The sequence below is a fragment of the Apiospora hydei genome (genome assembly GCF_038363865.1).
Source record: "Apiospora hydei strain CBS 114990 chromosome Unknown utg000002l_segment0_segment0, whole genome shotgun sequence".
NCBI lineage: Eukaryota > Fungi > Ascomycota > Sordariomycetes > Amphisphaeriales > Apiosporaceae > Apiospora > Apiospora hydei.
In genome coordinates this window covers 3,472,018-3,489,337 of record NW_027117361.1, presented here as the reverse complement: position 1 = coordinate 3,489,337, position 17,320 = coordinate 3,472,018, and the positions used below count along the sequence as shown (strand labels likewise).

Here is a 17,320-nt window from a genome sequence, read left to right as displayed (position 1 = left end):
TATCCACGCGTCAAGCTGCGTGAACAAAAGTTAATCGATACTTCCGATGATCTTGGATTAGTTGATCTAGATGCGATCAATTGGCAATCTTTTCTTACTTGGTACCTGCGCTCGACAGCAATAAGACAAACTCCAAATTGTCACGATAGCCCGACACCGCGATGGCGCCGCGACAAGCTACGGCGCAACGGCGCAACCAATCCTCCCAGAATGAAGGCCAGATCTTTGAGCTCGGCGTTCGAGGAAGGTATATTGAGCCTCTGTTTCCTCCCTACTGTCAAAATTTGGCGATTAACGCTTTTGCGACAGGAAAACCGGCGTTACCCTCGTAGATACGGGCGAGCGCGACGAATACGGCATGGAACCTGTCGACAACCTCTTTTCTTCGCCCGACAAGGGGCAAATGGCGCCGCCAATGGGCAGTATGAGGACCAATCGGATGAAGAACAGGATATGGAGATTGACGATGGTATGCACTATGGCTGTCTAGCTACGAAAGCACGACGCGCGCGGAGATTAACATGAATTCGCAGAGTCCCAACTGGGTCCGGCAACCGTGTCTCGCATGAGAAAATCTAGCCAGGGCCGCCTCTCCATTCCTAGAGCTCGATCGCCAGTCAAGACGCACCTGAACTCCCCTGCCAGGCACAATACTCACGTAGCGCCTGGATCATCGCCTACGCGGGGATCCATCGTGGACGACCGCGCAGAGAGTCCCTCTAGCAAGTCGGTTAAGCGCCGCTTGAATTTCTCCGCCGATCCAACCCTGCAACCCCCTACCAATGGAAACTCCAAGGCTAAGAGCTCGGGGTCCCAGAGCGGCAGGTCCGTGAACAGACTTCCTCTCTCAGACGACGAGGACGACTTGCCAAGGCGCAGCCGTCCCCAGAAACAGCAGGAACCTGTGCAAGAAGAGGCCGAAGAGGAGGAAGACGAAGAGGAGGAGGACGAAGACGAAGAAGAGCCTATGGAGGTACTCGATATGGGCGACGACGATGGCGACCTGGAACCTCCTGCACCCGAGGAACCCGAGATGGAGGATGAATCAGGGCAACAGCAGGATGAAGAGGATGAGCCGACGGAGGAAGTTTCCATTGAACAAGAGAAGCCAGAGCCTAAGAAACGTGGACGCAAACCGAAGAACAAGGGCACCGTTTCACCTCAACCCGAGGCGCCTTCAGCTGAACCTCAGGAAGCGCCTGCCAAGAAGCAGCGAGGTCGTCCAAAACGAGACTCCGTGGGCACCACTCAAGAGCCGGCGCCCAAGAAATCCAAGCGACGCAGCGACGAGGATGAACCCGAAGTTGCCGAGGCTGCCGAACGTGGCACCAAAAAAGCGCGGAAGGAGAAAGAAAAGCCGGTCAAGGCCGAAGAGCCCAAGGTAAAGGGTAAGCCTGGTCGAAAGCGCAAATCATCTGGTGTTGGCCCTGCTTCTCCTGCCGTTATTCCTCGCGCCCCAATGCCCAAATCAAGGGGGCTGCAGATCCTAAGACGCGAAGGCCTGAATGAAGGCAATATCAGAACTACGCGCTCGGGGAGAATCTCGACGAAGCCACTGGACTTTTGGAAGGGAGAGCGCTACGAGTACGAAACAGACAACGAAGATCTCGTACCAGACAAAGGGGGCCGGCATATCAAGTTGGCAACGATCAAGTCGGTTGTCCGGGTGGAGGCCGGGGCAGACGAGCCCAAAACAAAGCGTCGCGGCAGGCCTGGTGCTGCTGGCGGAGCGCGAGGTAGGCCGAAACGTCGGTCTGTGGCCGAGGAGGAAGAGGAGGAAGATCGCTCTGACTGGGAAGACGATCCTGGCCGTATAGTAGGCGAATGCATACTCTGGCGCCCGGAGTACGAAATGGAGCCGCCCGAGGGCGAAGAGCAAGTTGAAGTGATGGATGAGGAAATCGCCGTATCCGAGGCGGCCGTCCAGATGAAGGACATCAAGGGCGCATCTTTCCAGTTTGCCAAGACCCTAACACTACCGTTCTTCGGTTCTGGCATAGTCGACCTGCCTCCCCATTCGGAGAAGAAGGCCAAGAACTCGCGTAAGATGCAAATGGTCTTCTTTGTACACTACGGCAGTGTGGTGGTCAACATTACACAAACGCAATTCCGTATCGGAAAGGGCGGACAGTTTTTTGTTCCAAGAGGTAAGACATACATGCATATTCTGATTCCCCGACAAACCCGTACTAACCCTTCTTTTCCCCCTCTTCCACAGGCAATCACTACTCGATCGAGAACAACACAGAGAGGCCTGCGCGCATCTTCTTCGCTCAAGGCTGCGAGATGCTCCTATCGCCGGAAGGGGAGGAGGGCGTGTCCATGTACTGAGTATTAGCCATGCGGACTTACGGGCCTCGAGACGGAAGGCGGCGTGGCACCTATCAAACAAAAAAACCATGGCGTTTCAGGGATTTTTTCTTTTTAGATGTATGCGTGATGATACCAAACAGCGTACTTTGCGCTGCGTACGGCCTGAACAATTTTCCATATATGTAACGATGTTTGGTGGTGGCTTGCGGATTTCCATGTGATTGATCTGACTTAAGTACTCACGACAGCCATATTGCTTTTGTCGGCATCGGTTGCCTGCCTGCGTCATCTGACCTTGACCTGTAGTTTTCATACCCAGTTTGTCATCTGACATATCCAACATGATGAATGACAGGTCTCCGGCCACAGTTTCGGCTACCCGACCCGGATGTCAGACCTGAGGTATTCGACTCCCCGGACGCTGCTCCTAGACATCCTCTCTCTCGGCTTCCCCTTTCATCCACCTCCTTAGATGAGCTGCGACCAATTGCCAATCGAGGTTTGGGTCATCTGGGTCGCCGGCCGTAAAGGGTTCCGCGGCGTGCAGGGTTCGGCATCGGGTTCCGAGCCGCCCAGGGAGTCCAGGGGTCGATCGACTTCCGACCCACCGTCGACTGGTTATCGTAACAGTCCTCGCTAGCCTGTACTTTTGCTTTTTCTTCCGCACTGATACACAGCTTGGCTACTTAAGTATGTTTCGTGTTCTAGTGCTTGCTATGCGCGCATACACGCGCGTTTGTCTACTGATGTTAACTCCCATGGCTACAGGTGTTTGCGTATATATACAATACAATTGGAGCGAGTCTGGTATATATACATTAAGTACATACTGACAGCAGCTTTATCCTTTTCATCAAACACATCGATTGGACAACACGATGTATTCTAATTGCAGTCAAAATGTGTAATTGAGAAGGGTATCTAAACTATGCGTATACCAACCACCAGCCCCCGACCCCTCTTTATCGTACCGCATACAAGATGCGATACAAACCGACATGTCAATGGGGTTCGCTTCAGGCACCAAGAACACGATAGTCTATCTAAGCTTTTAGTAATGGTTGATCAGAACCTTCTTCAAGCCAGACGACTCCTTGTCGTAGCTCTCAATCTTAGCCTGACTCGCCTGCAGCTTGGTCAGGAGGTACTTAACTCGCCCGGCCGTCTCGGCAGGCTGTCTGGGCAAGCCGCCCAGCAGCGCCAGCTCGTTCTCGACCTTCTCGATGGTGCGACCCTCGATCTTGGACAGCTCGGCCAAGACGACCAGGTCCATCTTGGCGGTCAAGACGCGGTCCTGGGTCAGCTGCGTGAAGGCGGCCTGGTGAACCGGCTTTCCGGCAGTGATCTTGTGGGGACGACCGTTGAGGTTCTTGACCGTGATCAGCTCGGCGTTGGAGAGGCTCTCGAGGGCAGCCTCGCCGTCAGTAGCGAAGGTATCCGAGAGCAGCACCTCGTTGTAGCGCAAGCTGTCTTCAGAAGCAAGGGCCTTGATCAAATACCAAGCTTGTTGGATGGTCCAGTGTCTGGTTTCGTCAGACTTGCTGCCTCCGGGCAGAAGGAACATCTTCAGAACCTCGGAGGCGGTCTGGTCGCGGATCTCAGCAACCGCCTGCTTAGGGTCTGACCAGCTCGCAGACGCCGGGCCAGGAACTCAAGATCGGTCAAGCGGCCGCCCAATGTTCCAATACAGTCGTCAAGTTCCCTCAGGTTCACTTGTTGCTTAGGTTTTGACGCCTTCTCTACTGGTTCATCGGCATCGTCTTCGATTACGGTCACAGGCTCGTCATCGCCTTCCAGGTGGCTAACAACAAAGCTCTTGGCAACTTCCGGGGAGAGATCGCCAAGAGACACTTGACGGAAGACACGGTCTGGGAGCGATTTCGACAGGGACTTGGAATAGGAGCTGTCGTTTGTCAAGAAAATGACGTGTGCTACGTTGGACTGGACCAGAGCAGCAGCCCATTCGGCAATTTTGTCGTAAACAATGGCATTGCTTTCGCTCTTGTGCAGGAAGTTGTCAATGACGATAACAGCCCTCTTCTCGGGATGGCTCTCGAGGTAGGCATCGACCGGAAGCTGGGCGTCGCTATCCGTCTTCTTGCGACTGGAAACATCGAGCTCGCTCATGGCTGAAGCTGCCGTGGCCAGGATCTTCTGGAGCTGCGATTCAAGTGTTTCGGAGAAGCCAGCTTTGACGCCCGTGGTGCTCTGTACTGCCAGATCGATCATGCTGCTTATGTTGTTGGCCCAGGAGAAGATTGGGCGGTAGCCAACTTGAGCGGCCATATGCTTGATAGTTGCGGATTCTCCTCTGGCCTCCACGATTGGCTTGCAATCGAGAACCAGAACGTTGCCCCGTCCCTTCAGAGCCTGTTCTGTTACAAGCTCCTTCTTTCCAGAGCCACGAGGTCCCTGAACGACGATGAAAGTCTCGGCGGTTTCCATCAGCCACTTCTGGATCTGTTCAATCAGGTCTTTGCGATGGCTCCAGACGGCGTTGAGCCCGGCTTGGTCGGACTTCTGACGATGGAACGTGAAGATATCCGAGGTCTGGCGTCGGATCCATCTGTAGACTTTGCTGTTGCTCAAACGGAATGTTCTCTGCACGTGGGCCTTGACGAAGAAGTTGCGAATCGGGTCAAAGATGACAACAGTTACACCCGTCAGGAGAGCGACGAGAATCGGGAAGACAATGCGTGGGTGGCTTGTCATCCACCCCCAGAACTGGTGACCTTTGGCCTTTTCCTCATACGACATGCGAAGCTTGGTCCCGGCCTTGCCTCCTCCGCTTTCTGACGAGACGACAAAGCCGTGCAAGCAGTTCCGCGCCATGATGGCGTCCCGTACCAAGGCGAAGTCAACGTACGCGAACCTCGGAACGACCTTGGAGTCAAAGGGTTGCGATGTGATCTCGGCGATCTTGCCATATCGGCGGAAGATGCTGTAGAGGTCCTCTTGCGAGAGCTCGACGGCTTCTTCGCCGGGCGTTTTGGGCACAAACTCTACTCGCAGTCTAGAGAAGGGGAATCGGTGCAGATCCTCGAGCCAAGGAACTCCCTTTACAAGACCGGCGTGGACAGCCCTGAAGGGGCTGAAGAATGGCCGGATGGGGTGTTCTTGGAGGCCCTTGGAAATACTTGCGGCGATCTCCTTGGGATCAACGCCGGCCGGGTGAGAGAACTTGACGAAAGCACCGCCGTCTTTCAGCCTGGGTAGGATCTCGTTGACCTCTATGTTCTGAGACTGTGGCAGAGCACGCTTGACGGTGTTGATGGGGTCCATGATGCCGAGGCTCGAGGTGTACGAGCGCTTCAGCAGCTCCGACAGGTCTCTGTCGGGGCTCTGCCATGGCGTCCGCAGAAGGCCGGTCAGCTTCAGGGGGAAGATGGTGTCGATCCATAGGATGGACTCGTTTGACTCTGCGGCAATGTGGCCGGACTTTTCGTCACCGGTAGCCGTACAACTTGTACTTTCCCACGCTCTTTGGACACAGACCCGTCTCAAGGGCAGCCTCGAGACTGGCCGGACGAGCGTCCGATTGAAGACCCTCATAACGGCGAAGTAGCTTCAGCCTGGCACTTTTGCAGACCACACTGTTAAAGGTGTGTAACAACAGGTGTGGGCAGCATGTTCTTTTTATTATTACGTGACCAGCCTAGCTCAGCTCCTGGCTGGCTAGGAGCAAGCTAACGAGTGTCAGCTCATCCCACCAGCTGCATGAGGTCATAACCTGTGTCCTGTGTGTGTACCTAACTGCAGGTGCTAACCTAACCTAAGTCACTTGGTCACTTATTAGTCACCCACCATGTAGCCCAGATGAGCCACAGCGCTTCCGTGTGAAAAGCCACACCAGCCACAACAATCGGTAGCGACAATTCTCCCCGAATAATATTTATGCGCGAAGTGATTGCGATAACCGATAGGCAGACAGTTGATAGACTGTGGGATAGTTCATTAATAAAAGCAGAGTATCTACCCTACACGTGAAAACGTCATTAACACCCCCTTACGTGTCTACGCTCCCTCCCGGCTTGCCTTTGTATTATTAGCGTGTAATCAGTACTGCTTGGTACATTTCTGGGCAGTCGCATATTGCAAAGATTGGCGCAGGGCAGAACAAGACAGGACAGGACGCCGAGTTGGAGAAAGATTTCCCCCATTGGCTCCTCACATCGCTCGCTTGCCTGCGTACCATACCACTGGTCACGAGACACGGAGGCTGTGTCATCGATATTCCCGCGGACACTGCATACGGCTGCGAACCTGCGTTGGAATGGTGGTGTGATGGTGACGAGATATACACACCTTTGAGAGCCAATTACCCCACGAATCGTCTCCCCGCCCAGCTCTCCGGCAGTGGTTATATTGTCCACTCCAGTGGTTACCTTTGCTGCTATCTGGACATCAAGCCTTCAGCAACCACCTATACCTTGAATTCTTCATACAACTCATACAATATGGGTTGGTTGTGGGCAACACCTGAGCCTTCGAAGGCATCAAATGACGACATGACGAAGACATCGGCTGCTGCCACCCTTCGCCCGCAAAGGGACCCGAGAACGACTATGGCGACCCGGAGATAGCCAAGTTCATGGCCCAGATCCAAAGCGAGTTCGGCAGCGGCAGCAGTAGCAGTAGCAGATCCGCAGGGCCATCGCGACCGACGGCCACCGAGGCGCCTCAGACAGCCGACGCCGCGAAATCGTCGTCGTCTTCGTCGTCGTCGTCGCTGTGGAGCTCCATCTGGGGAGGCTCATCACAATCGTCCGCCACCCTATCCGACCATCTAGCATCATCACTACCATCCCCCTTCTCCCCTTCCAATGACACACCCACCGGCACCAGCAGAGACACAGACGCAGTAAGGTCTACTACTACCACTACTGACACCGCGCAAGCTCTTGAGAACCCGGAGCGCCCGCCCCCGCTCGATCCACTCTCCGAGTCGCTCCTCCCGACGACCATTTCGTGCCGGCAGGCCTTCGACGCGGCCTTTTACTGCCAGAGCGTCGGCAGCCAGTTCCACAGCATCTACCGGGCGGGCACGGTGCGGACCTGCAGCGAGCACTGGGACGACTTCTGGTTCTGCATGCGGAACCGCGCCGCCTCGGGCCCCCGCAAGGAGGAGAACATTCGCGACCACTACCGCCGCCGCGAGTGGAACAAGTACGGGCCCGGCCGTCCCAGCAGTGCCAACGTCTGGGAGAGCCGCGACGAAAAGGTCGCCTACGATTCGGCCTTCCGCGAGCCGTACGAGGACCCCACGATCAACGACGAGGAGTGGCGCGTCAAGGAGATTGAGAATCGGCGCGAGGTGCAAGAGAAGCTGGAAAGGGATGCACGGCAGCAGACTCCGTGATGGCAAACCAATTAGTAGTGATTCATACGGTCGAACGTCAATGCTATAATCAATGTAAAACTATCCAGGAATAATGTCATAACCATTATGCATCTCCCATTCTTCGTCGTCGACCAAAAACGTAGTATTACTTTTCACATCATTCTGTTGCATAATAACTGGCATCAATTGTGTAAATTATGACAATGTATTTAAACAGGTAGTCTGTCCCATTCGCTACTGGTGCTTCCTTTCGACCATCGTGATAGAAGGCCACCTGTTTATTCAACTCGGAATGGGACACCGAAGAACGAAACCATGGTGATTACGAGATACTGCCTGGGTCGACTAACTGCCTTGCGGCTTGATCCAATGGCATAACCAGGATGTTTCATTCGGAGTACTGGAATAATAGGCTGTCCATCAGCAATGGATCTGTTGTACCTTGTTCCAGTAAAGACATTGGTTATTCCACGCATTGGCTATCGCGCAGGCTTAGGACAAATTCTAATCTTGGATTTAGAGGTTATTACCTAAATGATAAAGTCTCAGGTATTGTACGCAATATCCAGCAAAGTCAATCATGTTTGAAGTCAATGTTTCCCAAGACTACCATGACGTGACTATTGACGCCCGCCCACGTCGTACACTACTGCCGTAGACTGGAACCATGACATTATGAAATCTCAGGAAAGGAAAGGTTCTTGGAAAGGGCCTAATTAAAACAAGTTGCAAAACATAAATTTTTGAAGTAGATATGTCACATGGGAACAACAGCAAGAGAGTATTATGAACTATTCGTCATTGAATCGTCGGATGATTACTACCTAGTATACATCCATGCTATCGTGAAACCTCAAACTTTTCCCTGAACATCATTATGTGTAGGAAATCTAGTGCAAACCCCCTATCCCAGACTACCACTCATTTGTGTCAAGGACACCCGTGAACGCCGAAACGAAGAAAGCAGGGTATTATGTTGTAAGAAGGCAGGCAATTTAGTCGACCTCCTCGACGGTGGGACCATCGTCACCACCGGCACCGGGGGCAGCGCCACCGGGGAGCGCCGCCGGGCATGCCACCGGGCATACCGGGGCCGCCAGCTCCACCGTAGAACTTCATCATGATGGGGTTGGCAATACCCTCGAGCTCCTTCTGCTTCTCCTCGTACTCCTCGCGAGAAGCAGCTTGGCTCTCGTCGAGCCAGGCAACGGCCTTGTCAATCTCAGCCTTGAGAGTCTCCTTGTCGGAGGCGTCAAGCTTCTCGTCGACCTTGGAGTCGGCGAGGGTGTTGCGGAGAGAGTAAGCGTAAGACTCGAGACCGTTCTTGGCAGCGATACGGCGGCCCTCAGCCTCATCCTCCTCCTTGTACTTCTCGGCCTCAGCAAGCATGCGCTCGATCTCCTCCTTGGACAGGCGGCCCTTGTCGTTGGTGATGACAATCTTGTTGGACTTGCCGGTACCCTTCTCGAGGGCGGAGACGTTCATGATACCGTTGGCATCAAGATCGAAGGTGACCTCAATCTGGGGGACACCACGGGGAGCAGGGGGATGCCAGTGAGCTCGAACTTGCCCATCAGGTTGTTGTCCTTGGTGCGCTGGCGCTCACCCTCGTAGACCTGGATCAGGACACCAGGCTGGTTGTCGGAGAAGGTGGAGAAGACCTCAGACTTCTTGGTGGGGATAGTGGTGTTGCGGGGGATAAGCTTGGTCATCATACCACCGGCAGTCTCGATACCGAGAGACAATGGCGCAACATCGAGAAGCAGAATCTCGTTGGTAGACTTGGAGCTGGTATCACCGCTAAGGATAGCAGCCTGGACAGCAGCACCGTAGGCAACAGCCTCATCAGGGTTGATGGACTTGTTGGGCTCCTTACCGTTGAAGTAGTCGGTAATGAGCTTCTGAACACGGGGGATACGGGTGGATCCACCGACGAGGACGATCTCGTGAACCTGGGACTTGTCGATCTTAGCGTCGGCAAGGACACGGTCGACGGGCTGGAGGGTGGATCGGAAAAGATCCTGGCACAGCTCCTCGAAACGGGCACGAGTGATGGAGGTGTAGAAGTCGATACCCTCGAACAGGGAGTCGATCTCGATGGAGGTCTGGGCGGACGAAGAAAGAGTACGCTTGGCACGCTCGCAAGCAGTGCGGAGACGACGAAGACCACGGGCGTTGCCGGACAGATCCTATAACGAAGGTTAGTATTTAGAACGTAGAGAAAAAATGGCATAAGGACGGGGCAGGGCACTTGCTTTCTTATTTTTGCGCTTAAACTCGTTGACGAAGTGGTTAACGAGACGGTTGTCGAAGTCCTCACCACCCAAGTGAGTGTCACCGGCAGTGGACTTGACCTCGAAGATACCCTCCTCAATGGTGAGGAGAGAGACATCGAAGGTACCACCACCAAGATCGAAGATCAAGACGTTGCGCTCGCCCTCGACCTTCTTGTCGAGACCGTAGGCAATGGCGGCGGCGGTGGGCTCGTTGATGATACGGAGGACGTTGAGACCCGAGATGAGACCGGCGTCCTTGGTGGCCTGACGCTGGGAGTCGTTGAAGTAGGCAGGGACGGTAATGACGGCGTTGTTGACGGTGCCACCGAGGTAGGCCTCGGCCGTCTCACGCATCTTGATGAGGATCATGGAGGAGATCTCCTCGGGTGTGAAGTTCTTGGTCTCGCCCTTGTACTCGACCTCGACGACGGGCTTGCCGGCCTTGTCGATGACCTTGAAAGGGAAGTGCTTCATGTCGGCCTGGACCTCCTGGTCGGCGAACTTGCGACCAATCAGACGCTTGGCGTCGAAGACTGTGTTGTTGGGGTTCATGGCGACCTGGTTCTTGGCGGCATCGCCAATGAGACGCTCCGTGTCCGTGAAGGCCACGAAGGAGGGCGTTGTGCGGTTACCTTGGTCATTGGCAATAATCTCGATGCGATCGTCTCTGAAGACACCCACGCAAGAGTAGGTGGTGCCCAGATCGATACCAACAGCAGCGACCATGTTGGCGGTTGTGAGTGGGAAAAGGTGCGTGGTGTAGGATGCAGGTGTGGAGGTGGGGGATTACGTCGTGGGAGAGATGAAGTAATGTCCTATTTATTGGGCAAGGACAAGTTGATGTGTGAGAAGAGAAAAAAAAGGAAGATTTTTCTCTGGGAAAAAGTGTGTGTAAAGTAGGATGTGAATGTAGAATGAAGATCGAGAGCAGTGGGAGAGCAAGTCTTTGCCTGTCTACTTATGGGAGTGCGTGCCCCACCATGGCTTCTCGAGAAGGTTCTATGGCTTTCTCTGTCTAGCAACCGCCGGGAGGTTCGCGCGACGACTCAGGCATTCATGCGAGGTCTGGGAGCATCTACCTAATTCGGTGGCCCCAGAAGGATGCTCTATTTCCAGGTACAGCCGCTACTCAACCAGAGTTTTTCTTTCGGTTTTGCTGTCTCCTGGTTCCTTGGTTTTTTTTCTTCCTGGTCGCCGGCAGTCAGTCCATTCACCAGTTGGCACTGAGGTTCAAGACGCTTCCAGATTTAATTTACTATGGGCCCCCAGGCCATTTCACTTTGTACCCCGCAGTCCACATTACATCATGGTGCTATGTCATTTTGATCTTTTTCCAACCTCGCTGTTCCATCTGGCAGCCTTACAGCCTCAACCCATTAGGTACCACGGTAACTAGCAGGTAAAACCCAGCACCGATTGAGCCTTGGATTGCCACTGAAAATTTTCAGATTTCGTTGCCCCAGGCACCCGGGTTCTTTGAGATGGGGCCTCCCGGTTGCCGGATTGGCGCTGGCTTCCAATCGTAAAATTCCACAGGTCTCTTTTGATGTCCAAAATCGGCTGGCAGTGGCATAAGGCGTCCGTCTAGATTTCTGTCTGTCAACCCGGTGATGAAACAAACGGTGAGAATAATCAGATGCTGCCATTCCGTGTGGTCCAAGCTCTCCACCACTTTGTCCACGTCGCTAGGGCACCATGCTTGCTGATCACCATGGATGTCACAACCACTGTCTATTCTACGGGCCACCTCAAAGTCTCTAGTAGATGTCGTTACACGTTTATCCCATGTGTCAGCACTGGAATAATCAGCGCAGTACATGCGCAATCCGGCGTAACCATTGACCATGAAACGAATAATCAAGTGAGGCTGGGCTGGTGTTCCATTTGATGCTACAAGCAGAACTTTGTACGACCCTGGTCAACCTAATGGGCATAGCTGCATAGCTGCATGTACCAAAGTACCTACCTTGCTCAGTGTCCAATGACATCGAAACAGTCACGAATGCCCTCATATCATAAATTATTACATGTCATCACCAAGATCATTTCCTTTACTTATCTCATTATGGGTCAATTCGTTATTTTCGGGTTGCAGCTATGCCAATGCTTGTTCATAAAATGCGTCTTTGTCATCCTTATCCGGCGTTCATAACATAAGGTACATGTAGGCATGGAATGTGTCAACCGCATTCATGTCATCCCATTCAACCACGGCAACTTAGCACACATGCTCCAGCTTCTCCGGCTTGTCATCCCTGCTCCCCAGGTCCGTCTTGAGCTGGCGCCCAAACAGCTCCAGCAGGACCTCGAAGCAGACCTTGGTGATGGCCGGGTCGTAGCGGCCCTTGCTGAGCTCGTCGCGGATGAAGGCGTGCTGCGCCCAGGCGAACTCGTAGAAGCTGAACACGACGCCGTGCTCCCGCAGCTTCTGCCGGATCAGGTCCCGCCCCGCGTCGGGTACGTGCGTGTCCTTGATGCCGAAGATCAGGCCCACCTCGGCCTTGGTCTTGTGCAGCAGGTCGATCGTGTGGTTGCTGTTGGCCGGCGCCTCGGCCGACGTGTTGGCCGCGTCGTAGGGGCCCAGCGTGCGGCTGTGGACGTCGGTGGCGAAGTAGGTGACGCAGGCGTTCACGCGCTGGTCGAGCTGTTCTCAAGTGTTAGGTATTTGATTACCGTGACATGAATAGGCGTTCATATAAGGCAACTTACAGCAGCACGCAGAGCCAGATGGCCACCAAGACACATGCCCGTAACACCAATGCGCCCGGTACAAGTGGGGAGGCTCAGAAGGGTGTCGACGGTCTTGGAGGAGTCCTCGTCGTACGACTCAAGAGTCTTGAGAGATAAACTGTTAGTCTGTAACCTCACATAAACATATCAGGGGTTGGGCCTTGAAAAGCCTACCTTCTTGATCTTCCACTCGTTACCCGCATCTGTACCCGGCCCATCGTAGGCCAATGGCTCGGGGCCGGTAAAGTCATGGTACGATGACGGCGCCGCAACAATGTAGCCCTGGCCAGCGATCTGGCGGGCAAATCTGGCCACCGGTCCAGTCACTGCAACAGAATGAGCATCGGGCCTGGGTGCTGATGTGTTCCTAGCAATGCTCAATTGTACGTACCTTGGTAAATCTCGCTGAACAGCGCAACGCCGGGGAAGCGACTTGACCAGAGTTAGCAATGGATGACATGAACCCAGTTCCATGGGGCCCTTACGCATTGGGGTATTGCGGGACAGTCGGGTGGAAGAGGAAGATTCCTATCCAGGGTCAGGCACTAAATCATCGTGGGTATGGTAGACGTGGGGGTTCTGTTCTTACTCATGGAGGACTCCTTTCCATCTGCCTTGGTCGGCACGTCCACGTGGCTCTCCTTGATCAACATATTGGATTCTCTGAGGGGCTGGCTATGAAAATACTAGACAAGCAGAATTTCGTGCCGGGTAGTCTGTCAGTTTGAGTTTTTTTTTTTTTTTTTCCACAGCGAAAGGTGCACTCTTAAATGTCAATAATGTTGAACCTTCTTGATACCTAAGGTTGTCATAATCATTCGACTACTATGCGAACCCCTCCATCCGATCACACATTCTCCAAGTGGGGGCTGAGTAATTTGGTGGGGTTTTACCCAGTCTATAGAATCGGGCATTCTTTTGACGGCGCGACGGGCGGACGGAACACATATTCCATTGCATTTGGCATTTGTTCATGATATATATTATCTATGGACCTGTAGTATAGTGCTCTATACGTTCTAGTTCGCTAAGCGCTTAAGTGGTAATGATGGTAGGGGGCGCTGCAAGATAGGACCAAGTATCTCTAATCTACAAATGCGGCGCTTTGCCGCTCTGTAAGAGCAAGTTCACGATGCTCAGGAATCCCTCTCCCAAGATGAAACCCTAAAATGCGGCATTAGCTCACGTATCTTGCTTAATACGGGACTTTGAGGTATGGAAACTTACCGAAGCCAGCACAATTAGTGGCGTATCTTGTTTCTTCAGTATCGATCGCCAGAACCAGCTCGAGATACCCCCGATGGTCCTCGCCAGTGTAAACGATGGAACATTATACATGCCTGATATAGATGTCAGCATTTGCGCGCTATCTGAAAGCTGCAGGTTTAGTATTGACTTACCCACGGCCACGGCAATACCTCCCGGGACATATACCTGCCACCACTTGCCCATCCCTTTAGTCCGCAGCATGGTGAAGAAGCCAAAGACGACAGCCGCGCCAATGGCCCATTCCCGAGCCATGGGGGCAGCCCCTGCCCCGTCACCAGCCGCGCCGTGAAGATCCAGACATAGGCTGTAGGGACCTCGAACAGCTCGCCAGGCACCTGGTACACAGCCGTGTACAGTCGATAGATGAAGGCGCTCACCACAGCACCCACAGTCGCCCCGATGACTTGCCCCAAAACTGCGCCTTGGGTGCGGCGCCGAGCAGGTGGCCCGTTTTTAAGTCTTGCATGAGATCGCCGGCCTGGAGCGCTCCGGCCTCCGATACCGCACCAGCAACCAGGTTGATCAGGACGCTCGACTTGTTGGATTGAGGAATAATCAGAGCGAAAAAGAGCTGGGCCAGCTTGGAGATACCCGAGACCGGGTTGAGATCGGTCTCGCCTAGCGCGCGCACACCCATGATGCTCAAAACCAGAGCCATCAGAATGGCTATGACGTTGGCGTAGAGTGGCACCAGGTCCCCAAACGTGATGTGGATGCTGGCCACACAAACCAGTATGGAAACCACCAGGCCGATACTGACGGTCTTGCTCCCGACCAGCTGCTCAGGAGGCGCGTCATCCTCATCCCAGGTCCGCAGCTCCTCATCTTGGCCATCGAATATGGGATTAGGAAGCAACTCCGATGTCGAGCTTCTCCTACCGGTAGAGGTACGTGGATCTGCCTCATCCGAGTTCAAAGCCGAATAGCGGGGTCCTCGGTGCTTAGATCGGAACACATTCTGGATCCCGCCCTGATTATACCTCTCTATGCTCTCCCGAACGAAGGCCGGGCCGTTCTGTATGACAGGCCGGAAGGCAACATAACCCAAGCTGATGACAGAGTCGGCAAGCATTATTGCCAGTGAAATCCACACGATCCAGCCTTTACTGCCGGACTCCCAATCACTGATGGGCCCGGGCGCCCAGCCGCGGTTATGTGCCAGGGGCGACAGTATACCCCAACCCACGATGGCACCGATCAGCATATGAATTGTAGTGGCAGGCCCCATGATGATGCCCTGACCGACATATGCCAAGCTGGGATTAAGGTCCCAGAGCCAGGTGGTGGCTGCATGGACACCGAAAATCGGAAGGCTACGCAGGATAGGGAAGAAATAGGTGAGCAGAGTGTAGAATCCAGATACGGCGAAGGAAAGGAGAAGCAGGCGGATGTTAGCACCCCAACTGTAACTTTCTTCCGGCTTGGCCTGAGACTCTCCGTCGACAAGCGTCCTCACGTCATCGTCATCGTTGGCGTCTTCATTCTCCATCAGGGGCCTGTTCTCCAAAGCCAAACTGCCGAACGTAGCAGCCTTCGAGGGATCCAGAGCGGCGCCGTTCTGTGACTGGCCCTTACCATGTAGCACACCAATGAGCACAGCGGTACTAAAACCGCTAGGGGAACTTGAGCTGCTCCCTTATAATCACTTGCCGCCGGCTGAGCAACTATTAGTCATCGAGTCCAGACCAGACCTTCCGATCGTAAAATTGGCGTAGCGTTACTTACAGAGGCACAGCAAACACGACGCCGAAGTAGCACAAGCCCAAAGACCATACGATCAGCTTCCCACATGGGCAGGAACACGGGTCCTTGCTCTTCTTCGGAGAGTAGGTAGTTTAGAGCCGGCATCTATGAATTCGTATCGTATTAACTTTCCAAGTTTCATTTATGCATTCAATCATACATTCGGTACTCGTACTCACCACCCCAACAAAACCACAGCCCAGAGGCATGATCGCCATACCGCCCGCCACCGACTGCACAAGCACATTCTCCACCGGCGAGAAGGGGAACTTGAGATGCGGCGCGAGGACGCGGAACATGCCGAAGCCCATGAGGCTGGCGGGCATGGTCATCATCGAGACCCATCCCGACTGCAGCCCAAAGTACATGTTGGAGAAGCAGATGACCAGTCCGACCGCCAGGCCGACGCCGACGCCGCGCGCGGTGAAGTGTCGGCCCTCGGGGAGGACCTTGGCGACGGGAGGTGCCATCGTCGTTGTGGGTGCCGGATGACGATGTTGCGATGGTGGACGGTGGTAGTCGTCCAGGTCGTGGACGTCGTCCCCTGATGCTGCAGCCGCAGCCGCAGCCGCAGCCGATGGCGTGCGCGGAAGCTCCGCATCTGCCGACATGGCGCCCTGGGACCCTGCCTCGTCGCAGGCTCGCCCGAGAATTCCTACTTGGACAGGTGCGGAAACCAAGAGCGATCTATATAAATGATGATAGTCGCTTGAAGAAAAGATAAGCTCTAAATAATCATTCCGGCGGCGAAGAAAGGAAGCAAAAGGCGAGGAAGAGAGATGGATGGAGATATATGTTAGGTAGATAGCGCGCGACCCCTGGGATATAATAGATAAAGAGTGCCAAGTGCGGCGGCTCCTGGGGAATGGAATAGAGAGCGGGCCCGGGATTTGAAATGGCGTTAGTAGATCTGGAGGTTGGAGATCAATTGACGGGATTGATGGTGATGGTAATACAAATGCAGATCCAGAAAAGGCAGGTCCTTTTTTCGGCTAATACAAATAACGTCGATTAATAAGTCAGTCAGTCAGTCATCCTTTCATTCCGTCCTGCCTCCCATGAGTAAGGCAGGGTCTGGTGAGGACGAGCCAGCGCCAGCGCCAGCACCAGATCAATGCTGTCCATGCTAGCCATTAGCGCCAAATGCCCCCAATGACGAGCCCCGAAACATTGAAACCAGAAAACCCGCTTTCGTCCGCTTAACCCGTAACCACCGAGATTGTCTGCGCGACCCGGAAGAGGCTCCCCGCCCGCCACCTGTCTTTATAAACCCTCAGTTGGGATTGGGTTGAGCCGGTGCGACGACGGGAACGATGGCGGCTGGTGTGTCCTCTCTGATCGTCCTGTGCAGCTGTGGTACAACATCGAAATTATACTGTCTCGATGGAGGGCTACGGCTTGTGACAATCAAGGCACAAAAGGGATAAGTTGATCGGGAGTTAGCATGTAGCCGGCCATCTCACCTTGGGCACATAGGTCATATAGGTTTCAACGTGTTTCAAACAAGTGCTACCTTCAGTAAAAATCGAAGCTGTTAACGGCATCGCGTTGACTCCAACTCCAGCCCAGCAGTTCTCATCCACGCCGGGAATCCACCCTCCTCCGGGTGAAAGCAGACGAGAAAACAATAGCTATGCAGTAGGTGCCT

General features: G+C 54.0%; 6 protein-coding genes across 6 annotated transcripts; 2 read left to right on the top strand and 4 right to left on the bottom strand.

Moving 5' to 3' along the window:
- Nucleotides 1-161: 161 nt before the first annotated feature.
- PG997_001101 (cupin domain-containing protein) lies at nucleotides 162-2,331 on the top strand (the record flags this gene model as incomplete). Its single annotated transcript, XM_066805416.1, has 4 exons — nucleotides 162-247; nucleotides 310-422; nucleotides 534-2,147; nucleotides 2,219-2,331. The coding sequence occupies 4 exons, from the start codon at nucleotides 162-164 to the stop codon at nucleotides 2,329-2,331; spliced, it is 1,926 nt and encodes a 641-aa protein (XP_066675189.1).
- Nucleotides 2,332-3,364: 1,033 nt separating this feature from the next.
- PG997_001100 (Mitochondrial escape protein 2) lies at nucleotides 3,365-5,865 on the bottom strand (the record flags this gene model as incomplete). Its single annotated transcript, XM_066805415.1, has 2 exons — nucleotides 3,365-3,933; nucleotides 4,002-5,865. 2 exons carry the CDS (start codon nucleotides 5,863-5,865, stop codon nucleotides 3,365-3,367), a joined length of 2,433 nt encoding a protein of 810 aa, XP_066675188.1.
- Nucleotides 5,866-6,770: 905 nt separating this feature from the next.
- On the top strand, nucleotides 6,771-7,672 carry PG997_001099 (uncharacterized protein; the record flags this gene model as incomplete). The annotated part of the gene is made up of 2 exons (XM_066805414.1): nucleotides 6,771-6,774; nucleotides 6,831-7,672. The coding sequence occupies 2 exons, from the start codon at nucleotides 6,771-6,773 to the stop codon at nucleotides 7,670-7,672; spliced, it is 846 nt and encodes a 281-aa protein (XP_066675187.1).
- A 1,008-nt stretch (nucleotides 7,673-8,680) lies between these two features.
- PG997_001098 (uncharacterized protein) lies at nucleotides 8,681-10,656 on the bottom strand (the record flags this gene model as incomplete). The annotated part of the gene is given in 3 exon segments (XM_066805413.1): nucleotides 8,681-9,175; nucleotides 9,187-9,843; nucleotides 9,940-10,656. 3 exon segments carry the CDS (start codon nucleotides 10,654-10,656, stop codon nucleotides 8,681-8,683), a joined length of 1,869 nt encoding a protein of 622 aa, XP_066675186.1.
- A 1,492-nt stretch (nucleotides 10,657-12,148) lies between these two features.
- PG997_001097 (uncharacterized protein) lies at nucleotides 12,149-13,313 on the bottom strand (the record flags this gene model as incomplete). The annotated part of the gene is made up of 4 exons (XM_066805412.1): nucleotides 12,149-12,574; nucleotides 12,640-12,765; nucleotides 12,835-12,967; nucleotides 13,231-13,313. The coding sequence occupies 4 exons, from the start codon at nucleotides 13,311-13,313 to the stop codon at nucleotides 12,149-12,151; spliced, it is 768 nt and encodes a 255-aa protein (XP_066675185.1).
- A 436-nt stretch (nucleotides 13,314-13,749) lies between these two features.
- PG997_001096 (oligopeptide transporter) lies at nucleotides 13,750-16,283 on the bottom strand (the record flags this gene model as incomplete). The annotated part of the gene is made up of 6 exons (XM_066805411.1): nucleotides 13,750-13,773; nucleotides 13,888-14,000; nucleotides 14,061-14,233; nucleotides 14,307-15,493; nucleotides 15,655-15,777; nucleotides 15,852-16,283. The coding sequence occupies 6 exons, from the start codon at nucleotides 16,281-16,283 to the stop codon at nucleotides 13,750-13,752; spliced, it is 2,052 nt and encodes a 683-aa protein (XP_066675184.1).
- Between the last annotated feature and the right edge of the window lie 1,037 nt (nucleotides 16,284-17,320).